Source organism: Heliangelus exortis, chromosome 16, assembly GCF_036169615.1.
Source record: "Heliangelus exortis chromosome 16, bHelExo1.hap1, whole genome shotgun sequence".
NCBI classification, from domain to species: Eukaryota; Metazoa; Chordata; class Aves; order Apodiformes; family Trochilidae; genus Heliangelus; species Heliangelus exortis.
The window spans coordinates 8669602-8686465 of record NC_092437.1 but is presented as its reverse complement, the minus strand read 5'-3'; the positions used below and the strand labels follow the sequence as shown (position 1 = coordinate 8686465).

At 39.5% G+C, this 16864-nt stretch overlaps 1 protein-coding gene and 1 long non-coding RNA gene across 4 annotated transcripts; one reads left to right on the top strand and one right to left on the bottom strand.

The window, feature by feature from the left end:
- Positions 1 to 4959: 4959 nt before the first annotated feature.
- KCNG1 (potassium voltage-gated channel modifier subfamily G member 1) lies at positions 4960 to 16395 on the bottom strand. Of its 3 annotated transcripts, none has more exons than XM_071759632.1 (4): positions 16139 to 16393; positions 12760 to 12785; positions 10503 to 11307; positions 4960 to 10017 (listed from the first exon to the last, which is right to left on the bottom strand). In XM_071759632.1, exons 3-4 carry the CDS (start codon positions 11259 to 11261, stop codon positions 9247 to 9249), a joined length of 1530 nt encoding a protein of 509 aa, XP_071615733.1. In that variant the 5' UTR covers positions 11262 to 11307; positions 12760 to 12785; positions 16139 to 16393; the 3' UTR covers positions 4960 to 9246. The 3 variants fall into 3 exon arrangements, with proteins under 3 accessions (XP_071615733.1, XP_071615732.1, XP_071615731.1); XM_071759631.1 differs by lacking the exon at positions 12760 to 12785 and adding an exon at positions 12364 to 12469; XM_071759630.1 differs by lacking the exon at positions 12760 to 12785 and having other exon boundaries at positions 16139 to 16395.
- On the top strand, positions 9668 to 12841 carry LOC139803455 (uncharacterized). The gene is made up of 4 exons (XR_011729014.1): positions 9668 to 9789; positions 10755 to 10875; positions 11249 to 11332; positions 12766 to 12841. It is a non-coding gene; the product is annotated as an uncharacterized lncRNA (long non-coding RNA).
- Positions 16396 to 16864: the final 469 nt, after the last annotated feature.

The following is a 16864-nucleotide window of genomic DNA, read 5'->3' as shown; positions in this document are numbered from 1 at the left end:
GGAGCCAAGTGTTGGAAGTTTAGTTGTTCTCCTGACTGCCTAAGAAATTGAAGCAATGCATGCAGTGAGTAATAAAACCCAAAACTAATTTAATCTCTAGCTGGTCAACAGCAGTATTAATCCTATCATTGAGAACTGCCAAAACAATGCTGACAAGACTGTTTTGGTCAGCATCTTTTAGTTCTCTGAAGAAGCATTTTGTATTTATGAAAGAGCTCACTGCAAATAACAGCACCTGCAGTAAGGTTGTTGGGTTAAGAACTTCCAGGGCCATCCATCCACATTTGTTGGCTGACAAAAAAGTGTATTCCCTGACTTGTATAGAAAAACTGAGGTTAAATGTTGTTAAGATGTGAGTTTGAGACTAGAAAACTTGTAAAACATACAGAAAATGCTTTTGTGAAGGATTTAAAAGATTTCAGAGATTGAGAGTTGAGAGGAAAAAAGGGGTATGAGCTCCCTTCAGCAAGCACCAGACGTTTCAGAAGTTGTCTCACTGTACCTCATGGCTGTTGCACAACTCCAGTTGTAGTGCATTATTTTGTTAACTGGCATGAAGAACCACACATACCTAAAAAGTTCTCCTACATGAGTTGAATGAAAAGAAATAAAGGGCTTCTCATCAGACAGCTGCCTGAGTCCTCATCACTTACGCACAGTAATTCTTATTAATTAAGGTGTGGATTTCCTTTGCTTCCTGAGGAGGAAAAAACCCACCTGTCGTGACTCATCTTTGCATGGGCAAAAAAAAGAGTAGTATCATATAATTAGTAGCAAAAAAGGCATATTTTAGTAAAATGAACTTGATAACATACATACCACCTACTTTATTATAAGTTGCCATGAGTTCCAACAAGGGAGTATGTAGGTTTCTTTGGAAAAAAATGTAATTCCCTTCCTTGACTTAAGTCAGTAATTAAATTCTCAGCAAATATAACAACATCTGCTTTGTATCTTAGGTAAAGATGATATCTGGAGTAATTGTAAAAAATTCATTCTTTATATGCTGAAGATTTTAAGTTTAATTTATTTTTTCTCTCTTAGTTTGCTGAACTGATACACACATCATCACTGTCTTCACACTGTGCTTTAATCTGGAAATAGACTGAAAAATGAAAGGTCATTGGATCATATTAAGGCAAAACTGTTATTATTGGAAACTTATTTTTTATTTTGACTTGCTTTATTTCTGGAACTCTGTAAAGCAAGTTGTGGTTTTCTCTTTTCACCAGGAAGTAAAATAGCAAATCTCTGCTTAGAAATCTAGGAGAAGCAATAAAACTTACTATTTTATATTGCTGCCAAAATACTATCTAAATACTGGTACCTGTTGACACTGTGAATGAAGACAAACTGCTTTATTCAAGGACCTTATAGTGTAGTTGCTGTAAGATGTGTTATCAGAAAGGATGAGGTCAATCAGCAGAGTGTATTTTCCTCTTCAGCCTTTGCTCGTGATGTCATCAAGTTTCTTTTTGCTGGTTTGGTTACATTCTCTTTTAAAATGGCTTCCTAGAATTTGGCACAGCAACTGAATGGGGAACAGCTTCCTGTTAGAGGTTTAGGGCAATAGGAAGTGGCAGCAACATTTATTTCTAATTGCCATATTTTAGTGTCTCCCACTCCTGTGGGATGGACAGCCTCACAGTTCAGGCACAGTTAAATACCTAAACTTGTTTTGTTGTGGGAGAGATGGCTGCTACTTTCAGGAAGGCAAATCAAGCTGATCTTGCATCTGCAGGAATCTATAAGGTGTCTGCATACAAGGTACTAATGTGCCTTGATGAGGTAGAATCCTCCTTATTTTGGTGGCAGGAGTCTCTCATCTCAAAAGTCTAATAAATTCAGCACTGACCAACTACAAATATATGATTTTTTAAAAATCCCCCAACAATTAGTGGAACTGTGTGTAAGCAAATGTGTGAGGGATATGTCCAAAACTAGTTCTCACTGTATACCAGAATCTGAAGTATGTGAGCATATTATTATTATCCTGTTGGTAAGCATAATTTCTCATAGAAATTTAAATGCTCAAACTAAAACTATGCACTAGATACTCGTATTTTAATACTGCAAGATTGTGTTTTGTTTGGGGTTTTTTTTGTTTGTTTGTTTTTTTGTAAATACAAAAGGTCTAGGCTGTCCTTTGTAAAACTGTATCAGGAAAAAAAATTCAAGGACGTTTGCTAGGTGGCACTGCAAGTTAATAAACCAAATCCTTCTCTAGGTTGTAGGATGCAACTCAACCTTAGCAATAGCTGAGGTTCACTTGTAAAGTGAATAAAATGGAGCAGGGCAATGGAGTAGTACACACAATAATCCAGGAAAAGAAAATGTAACAGAAAGTATCTTTCTGGGGTTTCAAAGCATTGTTTGTTTCAGAGACCTAATCTCAAGGTTTTTTCACATGCTATATCAAAATGCTTTTGTAGCCAAAAAATAGATAGTTGTGTGGAAAAGGCCTTTTCGAAACACTAACACAAAATTAAACATAAATATAAAAATCTAAGAAAAGTCACTGCAGAGTCACTGCAAGTACATTCTTAATATTACAAAAGGGATTGCAGATTTTTTTACCTGGTTAGGGTGGGGCTTTTTTGAAAAGTTGGGGACATTTCTACATTATTTTTTTTAATGGAATGTAAGGCATGATATCTAAAAAAAAAATAAAACTCCTCCACAAAGGCTGGAAGTAGGAATGAGGGTTTTGGGTACAGCACATCTGAACTTCTTAAACATTGAGCAATTGCACAGATGCAACTGAAGGAATAATTTTTATTTTTCCTTTGAGGCAGCTTTTGTTTCTTTTATAAGTAAAACTGTAACTGGTTACTTACCAGACTTCTCTTGTACAAACAATGGAGGTATTTACATTTTACTCATGTGACCTTAAGGCTTGTTGGTTTTAGTCAGATCCATTTTCATCAGTTTTTTTAAAAATGTCACTTACCAATGTTAGAGCCAGATAAGTGCTGTGTAAGTATTTTTTACTGGTATTTATGTAATGCCAGTACATGCTGCACTCAAACTAAGGTCATGGGATCTTCATCCTTGTTTCCTTGTTCTGGTTGCTCTGGTAAACGAGAGGCCACATATGCAGAATCCAAGCAGTGCCAATGACTTAATATTTGCCTCTATTGTTTTAAAAACAATTTCTCAAAACATTTTATACGTCCTTTTAAAGACGACTGGTGCAGATGTGTGCTTTGGGACAGAGTTCCTGGACTCAGGAGAGCTGCCGGGAGCGGCCCGTAGATGGCAATGTAAGATCCTGGAATCAGGCACGGGCTCTGCTCTGCATCAGTGAAATCCCGTTGTTTCTACCCAAACGCTGACACACAGGTTGGATTTACAGCGTTTCTCAGTAACTCTTGGAGCAGCGCTGAGTAACGCATCTTCTGTGGCTACTCGGGCATTTTGAGAGCTGTAACTTTCACAAAAATACAGTCATGTTTGAATATAGGAAGCAATTATTTTGATTTATAGGAAAGATTTTCCCTGTGGCTTTGCATATCAGTAGTATGCAAAAACTTAAATATGCATCATGGTCCTGTACAAGTGCTTGAAGTACTTGAGCTGTGGGACAGGGTTCCTGCTATGAGTGGAAGAGCAGAGTGTCAGCAGAAAAAACTGCACATGCAGGTTTCCACTCAGGAATGTTTTATTGGCACAGTTTCAGGGCTGATAGTAGCCTGTGGTGGCATGATGATGCCAGCCTTATCTCATGCTATTGTTGCTGGTGCTTCTTTCCTATCCCCATCAAATGGTGTTTGGTTTTGTCCTGTGATGTCTATGTTGAATTTGTGCTTAACTCTTCTACCTAACTATAAAGATAAATTCACCCACTTACTGTGCTGTGTCATGCTTTGCAGTCTTAACTTTGTTCACTCACGTTGCCTCCAGAAATATTCCTCTCCAGTTCCTGCAGTTCCACAGTGTTGGATCTGGTTTGCTTGAAGATAATATGACTTTGATTTCTCAAAATGTGCTTTTATTTATGAGTGAAACTGAGTCGTCTTTTCTTTGGTTCACCTGGGGACTACTCCCACTATAAAAATTATGAATTATATCACTTCAGCTTTTTTGCAACATGAGGTGCATCCCTAATGAAAATGAGCAGCATTACTTCAGTTTATCATTCAGCAGTTCTGTGTCAAAACTTCATTTCTCTAGTTAATTATAGAAACTTCTGCTAGTCCACACAACTTTGTTCCTGTGTTAGGCAACTTTTAAATTATATTTTTATCTTTAACAGAAAGATAAGCATTATTATACTTGTTGACCACTTGCGTGACTGATAGCTGTAAAATTAAATGTCTGGTTTTGGAAACAAACAGCCTTGGTTTTTTATAAACTAATCTCCAGGTGATGGCTGGGAAATGCTTAAATTCCAGGTCAGTCATTTGAGCAAGCTAATTATTGTAGTTTACAGCCCTGTTTTTCTGGACCCACAATGAATGTAGCAATAAAATTATGACCATAATTAAGTATTGGTACAAAACTGCAGTCATTAAAAGGGGTGCCTGATAAAGGGGAAGCTGAAACCTTGACTTGACAGCATTACACGTGTTTATGTGCCCTAGCTGAGTTCAGTGTTGCACAAGGCTATTCAACTCGTGTCATAAGGGCTAGAGGGATAATGAATTAATATTTATAAAGTGCAGCAAGTATGCTCTAATTACGCTAATTGGCCTACTGTGTTTCCAGCTATGGCAGAACTTTAATTTTGTTCAAGTGACATTTCCTCTGGATTAGTTCCCATGGGCAAAGAGAAAGTAAAAACCCTGCTGGACAGGACAGAAACATCCCCTGATGTTATAATCCTGTGGTATGAGCCTGCAGTTTCATCACCATGCTTTGGCAGGCCTAGTAGCATTTTTAATGTCTTTATTGATTTCTAGGGAGTATTTTGGAAGATACGAGATGCTGGAAAATGACAAAGAAAAACAATGAACGAAACCAGAGGAAGGTTTAGTTTTATTGTTAGTAATTAATAAGCCAAACTTTGAACATCTTTAGTTCAGCAACCAGGCAAAAATTTCCATTATTTTATTTGTGATGTATGAATATGTCTTTATTTGTGGTGCATGACTACGTAGTGACTGGTGGCTGCCAAACAAGGAATCCTGTCCTAAGGACTTACACTCTAAAGTTACAGGAAAAGACAAAACATGCACAGAGATGACTTGAGCCAGTGAAGCAGAAGTTTTGGATCTGAACTGGTCTTCTTCACTTTCTGTTTTTTTATATGATCTTTATAAAGTTAGGGCCACTGAGATCATTAGAAAGGGGATTGTTAAATGCTACAGAGGAAGTGGTTAATGAGTGAGTGGGTAAATCTGGTGTTAAGCATTTTCTGTTTTAGCAATACAACTTTGAAGTGTATTGTTGTTGACAGGGGTCACATTCATCCAGTATTGTGAACTCTACTCTCATGTCTCCAGCTCTGTCTGGTTTCTGTAGGTTGCACATTTTATGCTGATGGGATACCACAGTTTCACCATTGCAGGAGGCATTGTTCGTGGGCTTTTATTTTCTTTTTCTTTTCCTTTTCTTTCTGTATTTTTGGTACCCATATAATCTTTTGGATAAATAGATACTAAATTCAGTGTCTAATCTTGCATAAGGTAGCCAACAGAACTATTAAAACAGAAAAAACTGGGCCATATTGTAGCAAAATACTGCTAGAAATGAAAATGTGTAATGAATGTGAAAATGGGGTCATTCTCTACACTCAGGCCAGAGTCAGGTTAGGGGTTAACCAACTGAGGAATGAGTAGAGAATTTAATATCTTACCTGGATATTCTGGTTTTATCAGGGATTTTTCTCTCAGTCTCCATGGCTTCTTTCTGTTCTTTCCTGAATCTGTTGGACTCCTTGGTTAAATGGTTAAAATATCTTATAGTTACATCCCAGTTAAATGTGACTGTGTTTCTTGGGACAACATGCAAAGAAAGATGTTTCCCTAATCAAGCTGCTGAATTGGTACCTAGATTGTTTTATACTGTGATAATTTTATTTCCCAGTAAATGCTTTCTGTCACAGCCAGCTTGCTTCACCTAGCAATGCTCAGAGCTCAAATTCTCCCTCAGCTGCTGCTCACTTCTCATATTGACCCCAGGTTGTTGAGCATGCCCACAGCATACACAGACATAGACCTGTGACAGTCTTTCTATTCCACACGAAGCTTATGAAAATGAAAGCCTAACACTTTATTAATCAAAACTGATTCAGCTTCTGCTGTTTGAATCCATACTGTACATATTCCTGCAGGATACAGAGGATAAGATAGATAGCAATGCAAGCCTATCTCTACTGGAGACATGCATCACTTTCAGTGGCAATTCAAACAGTGCTTTTGACTTCATAAATACATTAAGTGTTTTTATTGGAACTTTCTTGTTGACTGCACATGCTGTTAAAATGCAAAAAAGAAGTGATAGCTGAGCTGGTAGCTGTCACTGGAAGCAGACAGCTTTTTAATCAAACCATCATTCTCATGAATTTGACTAAAAACTCATAATGTTCTGTAAGGAGGCATAATCATCTTAAACCTTCAGCCTTCGCAGTAAAAGCTGGAACACAGCATGTGGGTTTCATACTAATATTGAGCTCTTAGGAGGTATAGCTGGATTTATTATAGCACAAAGACTGCAGCATGTATTACCTCCTGTAAAAGATAAGCAAGTTTGTTACAGTGATTCATAGTAAAACGTGTTGATATGCTTACAAGTAACATGTTGCAAAGCACAAAATTCCATAGGGATATATCCTGAATGGCTTGTTTGTTCCTGGCTTAGGCAGAACTTGAAACAAGCCAGATGCTTTCACAGGCTTGTTCACCCAACACCCAACTGCAGGGTGATTTTTTTTAATTTTTGGTGGGTTTGTTTGGTTTGGTTTAGTTGTGGTGTTGGTTTGGATTTGTTTTGTTTCATTTTGTTTTGTTTTGTTCCTGGACAAGGACTTCAGAATCAAGCTATAATTTGGGGGTAAAAAAAAATAAAGTTGTACATGAAATAAAAGAGGAATAACTTGGTGTAAAGGATCTGAGAAAATGGACCTTCAGCATAACGTGGCAGTAAGCTTAGGTTTTATTTGGCAAGTCTTGATTTCTTCTAATATTCACTTACAGCTTCTTATTTACAGCTCAGCCTGTCAAACACATTTTTAGATAAGCAACTGTTGCTCAGGACTAATCTAATTAACAGTTCTTTTTATAATGAAGGCTGACACAAAAGTAGAAGGATGTATAGCACTTGCATTGAAGCCAATGCTACAGATGATCGGTTTTGAAATTAAGAGTATTTTGGGTAGAAAATGTGTCCCTTTTTTGTCACGATGTTCCTGTTTTTTGTCCAACTCTAATTAAAGATGAAGTACAAGAGAGAAAAGCTGGTTACATTTGTAGTTCTGACACATAGTTAATTGCCAAGAGTTAAGAGTGGTTATTTTAGCATTCTGCAGTAGTGCTCTATAGGCATATTTACCTACAAGAGCCCTAATTACTTGGAAGGTACATTTTTAAAAGTTTTGGAAATATTCTGCAATAACAGGCATATCAGAACACCTCTGAATTGTATTTAAAACATTTGAAAAGGTGTGGGCCTGGCCAAATAGCATATGCTGAGGAACTAATTCTACCTTTTTTGAAAGGACAATGTTTGTGTTCTTGACCTTAATTTAAATCACAAAACCATTATGCATTCTGGCATTTCTAGTAAACTGCTCCAGAAATGCCAATAAATAACACAGTTTCTGAAAATTAAAATATAGAAGCCTTGGCAAATGTGATGGGAACTTCCAAATTTCCCTAGCTCTTAGCTGTTAGTAAATAAATTTACTAAAATAGAGAAGGAAAAAGTGTGAAACTCTTAAGAGTTAACTCTCTTTCTTTACCTGTAAGCACACATGAAATCAAACAAGTGGATTTAATTATTTTTTTTTAAGTTCTGGAGTTTTGTCCTGATCTGTTATGCAAGCCAGACTTGTTCCCTGTAAAATAAATGTGAGGTCTGTTAATTAATCTCCATAGAAACTTGAGTGTCACTAACCCATGTGCTCCCTCTGACTTCAGCAGAAGAACCTAGACCAAGTCACATGTGGATAAAGAATACATGGTTGTGTTTTGGGACCTTGATTAAAATTTTCTCATTTACTATGATGTGTATAATGATGGTAAAGGTAGAGTTAATTAAGTCTTAAGTCCCTGATGATTGAGGCCAGGAAAGTGTAAAGCTGTCATTACCCCCCCACTCCATGACTCAAATGATATTTTCTTTTTTCCATCATTGGCAACTTCCCACGACCATGTATTTTCTGCTCCTTTTAAAGAACCAAGTGCTGAATGTGAATGGGTAGCTGCAGTACTGATTTGCCAAGTAATGGTAGGGTGTCCCCTGGAAACAGGCCTCTTTTAATTCTGTTACATATCTGAGGTAAAGTAAAAACATGGAAACAGATGGTAGGGAACGACTGGCATCTCATCATGCATATTTCATTTGATTTGCAGCTAGTCACCTTTTGACAATAATATTAAATGCTACAAAACTCCCCTTTTGCTGGGAATACTGCATTCAGTGGCAACGGATCAACACTGCAACTTCAATTAAATTTTGAAGCTGGTGAGCTCTGAGTATTTACATCTTTAGCAAGGTTATGAGACAAACAGCTCGATTCTTTTCTCATATATTTAGGGGTGACTTGCAAACAAAGATGCAGTTGCTGCCGTCAGTGACAAATCTGACTTGATGTTTTTTTCAGAGCACAATAGGACAAACATCTGTGGTTATTTCCATGACACTCTATGGTGTTTTACTGAGGGAGAATTTAGCCATTACTTTTATTTTATTTACATTATTTATCTACAAGAATAACAAGAAAAATGGGAGTCTGTTTAATTATTATATACATTGTGATTTGGTTGGAAAAATGTGTATTACAAATGGCAAAACAACCTGTCAAGTACATAATTATAAGTTGTTCTTTTTTGTGTCAGAGAACTTTTAATTCCTAACATGCCACTGGATGATCTCAGTGAAAGATCTGTCCTATACATTATGCTGCAGGGGGAAGAAACAGGGCAATAATAGACTCCTAAACCCACCTCTATTCCTGGTTAATAGCTCCTTTTCTTAATTTTAATATGCGGGTTACCTTTGTAAAATGCTTCCAAAGCAAATTAAAAGATGGAATCTGATACAACAGAACATTCCTTGACATCATGAGAAACAGTAACTTAAATTTCATTCGTTGTCCTTATTCTCAGAAGAGATAGTGGGGAACAAAATATCACTTCCTTGTGAGGCATTGCTTATCTGAGACTTGGTTTTTAATAAGAACTGTGCTCTCCTATACATTATTCTTTCCTGTTCTTGCTTTAGCTCCATGTAGGAGCGTGAAAACGTGTGGAAGATGGAGGTGACTGGAAAGGCCATGAGGAGGATGCCGCTCAGGATGCTGCTCAGTGCCACCACTTGGCCAGGAATGCTCCTGGGAACCATATCTCCGTAGCCTACCGTGGTCATGGTGATGACAGCCCACCAGTAGCAGGCAGGGATGCTGGTAAACTCCTGTGAGTCTGCCATCTCGTTCTCAATGACGTAGAGGAGAGGTGCAAACAGCGCGATGGCCACGCAGAGGAAGAGCAGCAGGAGCCCAAACTCCCGGGTGCACCGGCGGGCGGTCAGCCCCAGCGTCTGCAGCCCCAGGGAGTGCCTGGCCAGCCTCATGACATAGAGAATCCTCAAGGCACGGAGAATACGGAGGACCAGGCCTACTTTGTCCAGGTAGATGCTCCCAGAGCTGGGCTTTTTGTAGCCCACTGAAGTGGTGTCTACTAGCAAGGTGATGTAGTATGGCAGGATGGCTACTATGTCTATCAGGGTTAAGGGTCTCCTCAAAAATGCAAACTTGCTCTTTGCCTGGATAAATCTTAGCAGGAACTCCAGAGAAAACCATGCCACACAGACAGACTCCACAATGAATATATTGTAGCACATCTGGGAACACTCACCCTGCAGGAAAAAGGAGGAGTTTGTGAATGGCACTGTATAATAAGTATTTTAGTTGGTACAGTGAGAGGAAGAGAGGTTTCTGTGCTGTTTTTTTAAAATCCAAAATGTTAAAGGGATTGAAACTGTTGATATGGGGAAACACATTGACAAGCTGGAGGAAACTAAACACAAAACTTAGAAAGGAACTACTCATTTCACAGGAGATCTTGCTCAGTAATTTCAGGCTTTCTTAATAGCAAATACAAATCTTAACAAGGTAATAGAGGCTCATACAGAACAGTGCACACTAAATTTTCTCTGGACATAAAACTTGATGTACTTAATTCTCTTACAAGTAACTGAACAGCGTCAGGTAGGATTTCATAATTTTTTTTGTTATTTTTACCTCGCTAAAGACAGGTGCAAAATCCCCATTGAAATCAGACATTGTACTTGTTCTGGTCTTCCCAGCACATACCATTTTCCATCCTAAAAAGCTAACTTACCTTTTCCTCCTCCTCCCTCAGGTCAGGCATGGTGCTGATGGATAAGTTCACTGCTGTAATAGTTACAAATAGAACAGATAAACAAGCAAACACCTTTCCAGGGAGGCCAGACTGGGGCCTTTCTACCATGTCTTGCAATTTTTTCATGCACAAGCCAATTTTTGTCTCCTCTACTGTTTGACCTGTTGTTTCATTTTCTATGAGGTCATCCTCCCGTTCATTTATTTCTGTGAACTCCTCCATTTTTTGCAGATATCTCCTTTTACAACACCAGTCCAAGTTGTCTTCCTCAATGCCCCAGTAGAGCAGCTCCTCTTGGAAAGACAGTGCACACATCTCATGCAAGAGCCGAAGTTTTCCAACCCGCAAAAAGGTCAGAATTGTCCTGAATGCCCCTGGGTTGCGGTCAAAAAAGAATTCATTACATGTCACATCGTAATCATCACAGATGTTCAGAATGTCATCAAAATTATTACAGAATTTTAGCTGTCCCAAACGTGTCAATGGGAATTCGTCGAGCGTTGTCCATGGGAGCAAATACTTAATGCCCCCTACGTTTATAATAATGTGATGCTTCCGATCATCAGGGTGAAAGCCTTCCAGGAGATCTTCTTGAGGATGAATTAGCTTGGCTCTTTGGTAAAAGACTCCCTTAAGGCTTTCTGTTTCTGGAAAGAATGTGTGGTTGAAGGAAGTATCTGAAGCACAGCTCAGGGCACTATAGTCATAGTCCGAATTTTCTCCAGGTCGAAGAGTCATCTTGGAAGATAAATTCACATCACTTTGCTGCTTCTGCAAGTGTCTTCTGGAACAAAAACCAGATATATGGGGTGAGTGAATGAGAGGTTGTTTTTAAGTTTGGAACAAATATACTTGTTTGAGCTCAAAAACATTTATGGCAAATAAAACCAAGTCAAGATATTCCTGATTCAGAATGGAAGTATAAAAATTAACACATAAGAACACAGAACTCAAGTGTGCTCTGTAGAAAAGGAACTTGTATATTTTTACTTAACTATTACAAATAAAAATCCTAAGTATTTTAGTACCTAAGTAATAAGTATTTATTAAGTATATAGAAAGCATCAAAGTCAGTTGTTGTGTAATTCAGTCAATACAAACTTCTAAAAAAGCAATTAGTACAAAGCTGATTTCTAAAAAGCCATATGGAAACAATTTTTTTTAAAGAACCCCCCCATATTTATGATCACATAAAATGTTTCTATAGAGTTTATATACATTCAGCAACATGGCAACTCCCTTTTTATGGCCTCATTTGCAAAAAATTGTAAAGAAATACATGATTTCTATAGAAACACTGAAATATTATTTCAGTTATAACAGACACCCTATATGCAGTAACAGTTCTCTGTCCTTACAAGGGATTGAACAGTAGCTGAGAGCCCAGGTGACTGCCTTCACCTCTTATTATAGAAAACCAAAAAGTTCTTATGATGACCTTGAATCACATTGACATTCTGCTCACACAGAACTTGTGTGTAAGTGACCACAAAGTTCCAATAGGTATAAACAGTAGGTACTGGGAATATTAAGCTTTTTGCCTCCCTAACTCACTGCATTTTAGAAGTCAGACTGAAAGTCTGGTTATACACAGAAGAGTTGGTCAGAACTGCTTCTAGATCTTCCAGCTGTAGAGGCAGCTACAGCCTGATGTGTGGAGTTGCTGCATTTCATTTGATAAGAGTATTTATTTATTAAGTATATTGTACAATAAATAATTATTAATAATGCACAAGTATTCTGACTTTCTAGCCTTAAGTTCACAGGAAAGTAATAAATATTACATGGGATTGGCTGCAGCAGCAATACATAATTTTGTTCCTTTCCTGGCTGTACTTACCTCCTGCACCCTGGGGATATATACCCTGCTAGGGTGCCTTCCTTAAACACAAAACTGTCCTTTTCAGAAGTAGAGGTTTGTAAACCACATCAATACTGTTACATACCTATTATAGAAGAAAAGTCCATAAATACACAGCAGCCAAGTACTCAAAACACAGCTGCACTTTGGTTTGGGAAAAGAAGCTTTCCTTGCTGCAATGGGATTTACAAAGCTGCTTTCAATAAAATACTATCTTTGTCCTGCTCCTAAACTTCCCAGAGGGGTTGCCCTGAACACAGCAGTTCCTTACAGACTCTTACAAACAAGTGGCCCCAGGTGAACTTTGGATGGAGTGGTATTTTGAGGTTATCTGGAATTCTCTTTAGTACAAAAGGAAATCATTAATTTACTTACCTTTAGGGCATGTGGATAAAGAAAGCCTATGGGAATATAGAAGAATGGACAAGACATGATTCAGACCTTCCAAGAGCCTGAGGTATGTGAAGAAGTATTTTTTGTCATCTTGCCTCTATCACAAAGTGGGATCTCTGTTACTATTGCTAGTGCCTTGAGAACAGCTATCTGGCAACAAACTACTTCTCCATGCCAAAATCTTAACTCTGTTTAGCTTTCAGTGCCTTATCACCACATACATGCCAGTATCTCTGTGTTGCTCTGCCTTTGCTCTGGAGTTATGACTCTAGGAATCCTCACGGCAGGGAATGGGTAATTCTCATCTCCTCTGGAACTAAAGGTGGGTGTGAAGAATGACAAAATTCCACAGACCTGCACTCAAAATAAACTTCCATTCAATGTCAGTTTGTCTCTTGCCTCAAGAAAGACTCAGCAAAGGCCTGCTGACCTGAGAGTATTTATTTTTTGAAAGAACATTAATGTGAGATGTAATTGTATTAAAAAGTCCCATTCTAGGAAATTCTAGCTAATACTGGGATTATCAGTGGAACTTCCTGATAGATGATGGCATTCTGCCACTGCCCACTGGAAGAGCTGCAGGACTCAGATAAATGAAGGGAGCTGAGGAGAGTGATAGCTGGAGCAGATAGTGCTAGCTAGAACATACTTAACAGAGGAGTATGGAACAGTTGAACTTGCAATTACCCTGAAATACAGTCTCATCACATGAAGCACTCCTAATGATCTCAGACCTGATCTTCTGTTACTCCCAAGATACCATCAGTATTGCCACTGTGAGTTCAAGATGAATGATTGATATGGGAAAACAGAGCTACCTGATGTATGTTTATGTAGGGCTCCTTTTCTTAGAGCAACTGTTGTTTTATTTAGAAACAAGCATTTCTCCCTCTGCCTCAACTATGTCTGAGGCAGGGCAGGTGTGAAGAGAATAGAGACTATGACTGATGTAAGTCTATGGATAAATGGATGCTGTTAACTGTTCTCCCTTCTGTAATGCCAGATGATGTTGGTTAGCAGCAACTTATCCTCTGAATCTCAGCCAGGAAAAATGAGAAGGCAGCTCATCACTGTCACTAGTTTGATCTCCCACTGCATCCATTGTTGACACGATGGGAAAAAATGGAGAGAGAGAAATGTAAATGTTCTGCGTGTGTCAGACACACACTGTAACCCTGAGGCATCAACTGTGAAACAACAGAGCAAAGAAAAAATAATTTATTTCTTTGCTTCAATTTTTCAACCTGTGCAAGACAATATATTGCCCATATTAATCCCCTGTGCAACATAGTGAGTGACTGCAATTCTAAAAAGTGGCTCCTTCTTTTTCCAGAATTGGCAAGCCCACAGAAGCCATGCAGTCAGCTATAGTATTTGATGCTGTACAAACAGGCAAACTGTTTTATTCATACATGGCAGATTGATGACATTGGGAATGGCTGTAAGAAATGTGTTAGGGATTAAAGGCAACACACTGAACTATAAAGTCAGAAAACCACATTAGCCTATAGCAACAATTTTCCTAACAATTAAACAAGATGAACTTAAGTATAAGCTGTAACACTAAAATTCTCAAATAAAACTGCTCTGCTTAAGTAGGGCCCGGTGGCAAAATCCCTTCCCATATGGGGTAACATTATTCCCTTTGAATGCTTTGGAGTTAGTGAAGTTCATCTTTCCAGCTCCTCTGTTGTCAATGTGTTCACATCCTGGGCAAATCACTTGCTTCTGAGCATTGTTTTCTATTTTGTTTGGAAGCTTACTGGGGCAAGAACTGTCTCCTGCTACATTATACAATCCTGGTAATTGTTCTGGCTTCTAGATACAATGGTAATACAGAATAACTGGCCAATAGCAAAGGCTTTTGGTGACTCTAAATGGTGTGTTGTGCATATGAAGCAAGATATAACATCTCTTCAAAAATCTGACTTGCAGAAGATTATATTTTTATCCATTATTTCTGGCGAAGAAATCAAATCAGAAATCTGTACTGCCCTTACTTTCAGCTGAAATTCAGGAAGGATGCCAGACTCCTAGACAATGGGAAAAGAATTACTAAAGATGCCTTTCTGAGGAAAAGAAACCACTATCATGAGTAACATGCTAAAATTCCACTGCAAGTGTTGTTTTCCCCCCAGTGTCCTCTGCAGTATTTTGAATTCTGCAGTGCATCTCTGATGTAATCAGAGCTCCTGCAAGGAGTCCTGAGACTGCTCTGTGATGCAGACAATCCAAAGTTGTGCCTGGGTGATAACAAGCATGCAAAGAAGATGTGTAACTCTCCCCTAGACTACTCTATCAATTTTAGTGACCAGAACTTGTCTCTGTTGCTTTCTACCATTTGTAACTTAATTAAAAAAAAAAAAAAAAAAAAAAAAGTTTCATATTTCAGTGCAGGTTGAATATGAATACAGTAATTTAAAAAAAATAATTCCTTAAGAAATTGCTCTACAGTTTAGTGGTCCTTCCTCCTTTATTCTTTCCTTAGTTAAAACAAGCAGTATATTCAAGCACTGCTAAATTCAGCTATCTTCTGACACATGATTTCCATACTGTATCAACACTGTCAGGTTGCCCTCCTGAAATACTTTCAGCTGTACTCCTGTAGCCCTTCACATAGTAAGAACTGATCTCAAACTTCAACTTTGCTTGCAAAGGGAACTTCAAGCCAAATCAAAGTCAGATTTACAAAGGTCAATGTATAATTTGAAACAAAGCTATCCTGAAAAACATATAGCCTGAAAAAATATGCTCCTAAGTGTATATCGCTGTCCTTAATCTGGACAATATTATGCTTTTTGGCATCTTACAACAACCTACAAACTGAATTATGACAAATACGTTACTGAGTGTTTGGTTTTATAAAGCTGAAACTTATTCTGCTGATAATAATCTCAAGTGAAATAACTTTGCAGATAACTTATATCCCCAGGAGAATGTTCTGAAATACATTAGAACTAATAACTATAATTGTAATCCTACTGTGAAATATACTTATGTCAACAGATTTTAGTAAGTCATATTCAAAAGAATCTCTTAAACATCTTTCTAAAAAGTAAAGGATTTGCCATTCATTATATAGATACATATTTTGCCACTGAAACGAAGAGACATGTAGTAATGGAAGAATTGTTTTATGCGTGTCCTGTTCCCCCCACCCTAAGTCTTTTCCAATGAAAAAAATTCTGCCAGAAATTACATTGCCTATCAAGAACAGTTAACTTGATGTGTTATTTCCCAATGAACCTAAATCAGTAAATAGATCAGCATAAAAGACATTTCTCAATTATTTTAAAATTAAAGCAATAAGGGCCATCGTATTAGGCAAAGAAGAAGAAATTTGAAACACAAGCCTCCATACTGCATTGTGGAGCCAGAGGAGTCGGGGACAGGCAGAGCCGGGAAGGGGAAGATCGAGCATCACAAATCGAGCCCGAAGGATCAGCCTCGACAGCCGTCAGCCACCGCCGCGACAGGACAGGAGGAAGCCAGGAATGAGCCGAGCGGTCGTTCCCCTTCAGCAGCCGAGCACCCCCCGCTGCTGGCAGGAGCGGCAGCCCGGCGTCGGGGAGAAATGACGGCGCGGGGGGACAGTCTCTCTCCTCCATCCCTGCTGCGGGAGAAAACCTGTTGCTACAACCCGTGCACGGACTCGCACGACCCTCCCCGCCCCCTCCCCGCCACGCTCACCGCTCCGGGGGGTTACGGCGGGATGCCGGGGGAACCCCTCCGGGCGCCGCCGGCCGGGCTGAGCCTCCCGAGCCGGGGCGATGCCCGCAGCCCCGCGGCTCCCCCGCTGCTGCCGCCTCTCCCGGGCTCCCGCGGCAAGGCAGCCCCGAGCCGCTCCTGGAAGAAAAGTTCCCCCGAAACTTGCCTGCGAGTTGCCCGCGGCGCAGGGCAGCGGTCGCAGCGGCCGGCAGCCCGGCAGCGAGGTGTCGGGGCCCGGCTCAGCGGGCGGTGCGGCGGCGAGGGCGGCCGGGGGTGCGGGGCGGCCGGGGGTGCGGGCGGGCGGCGGGGCCCCGACCCTCCGCATGGTGCGGCCGGCGGAGAGGTGGGGAGGCAGGCTGCGCACCCCGCGGAAAGCCCG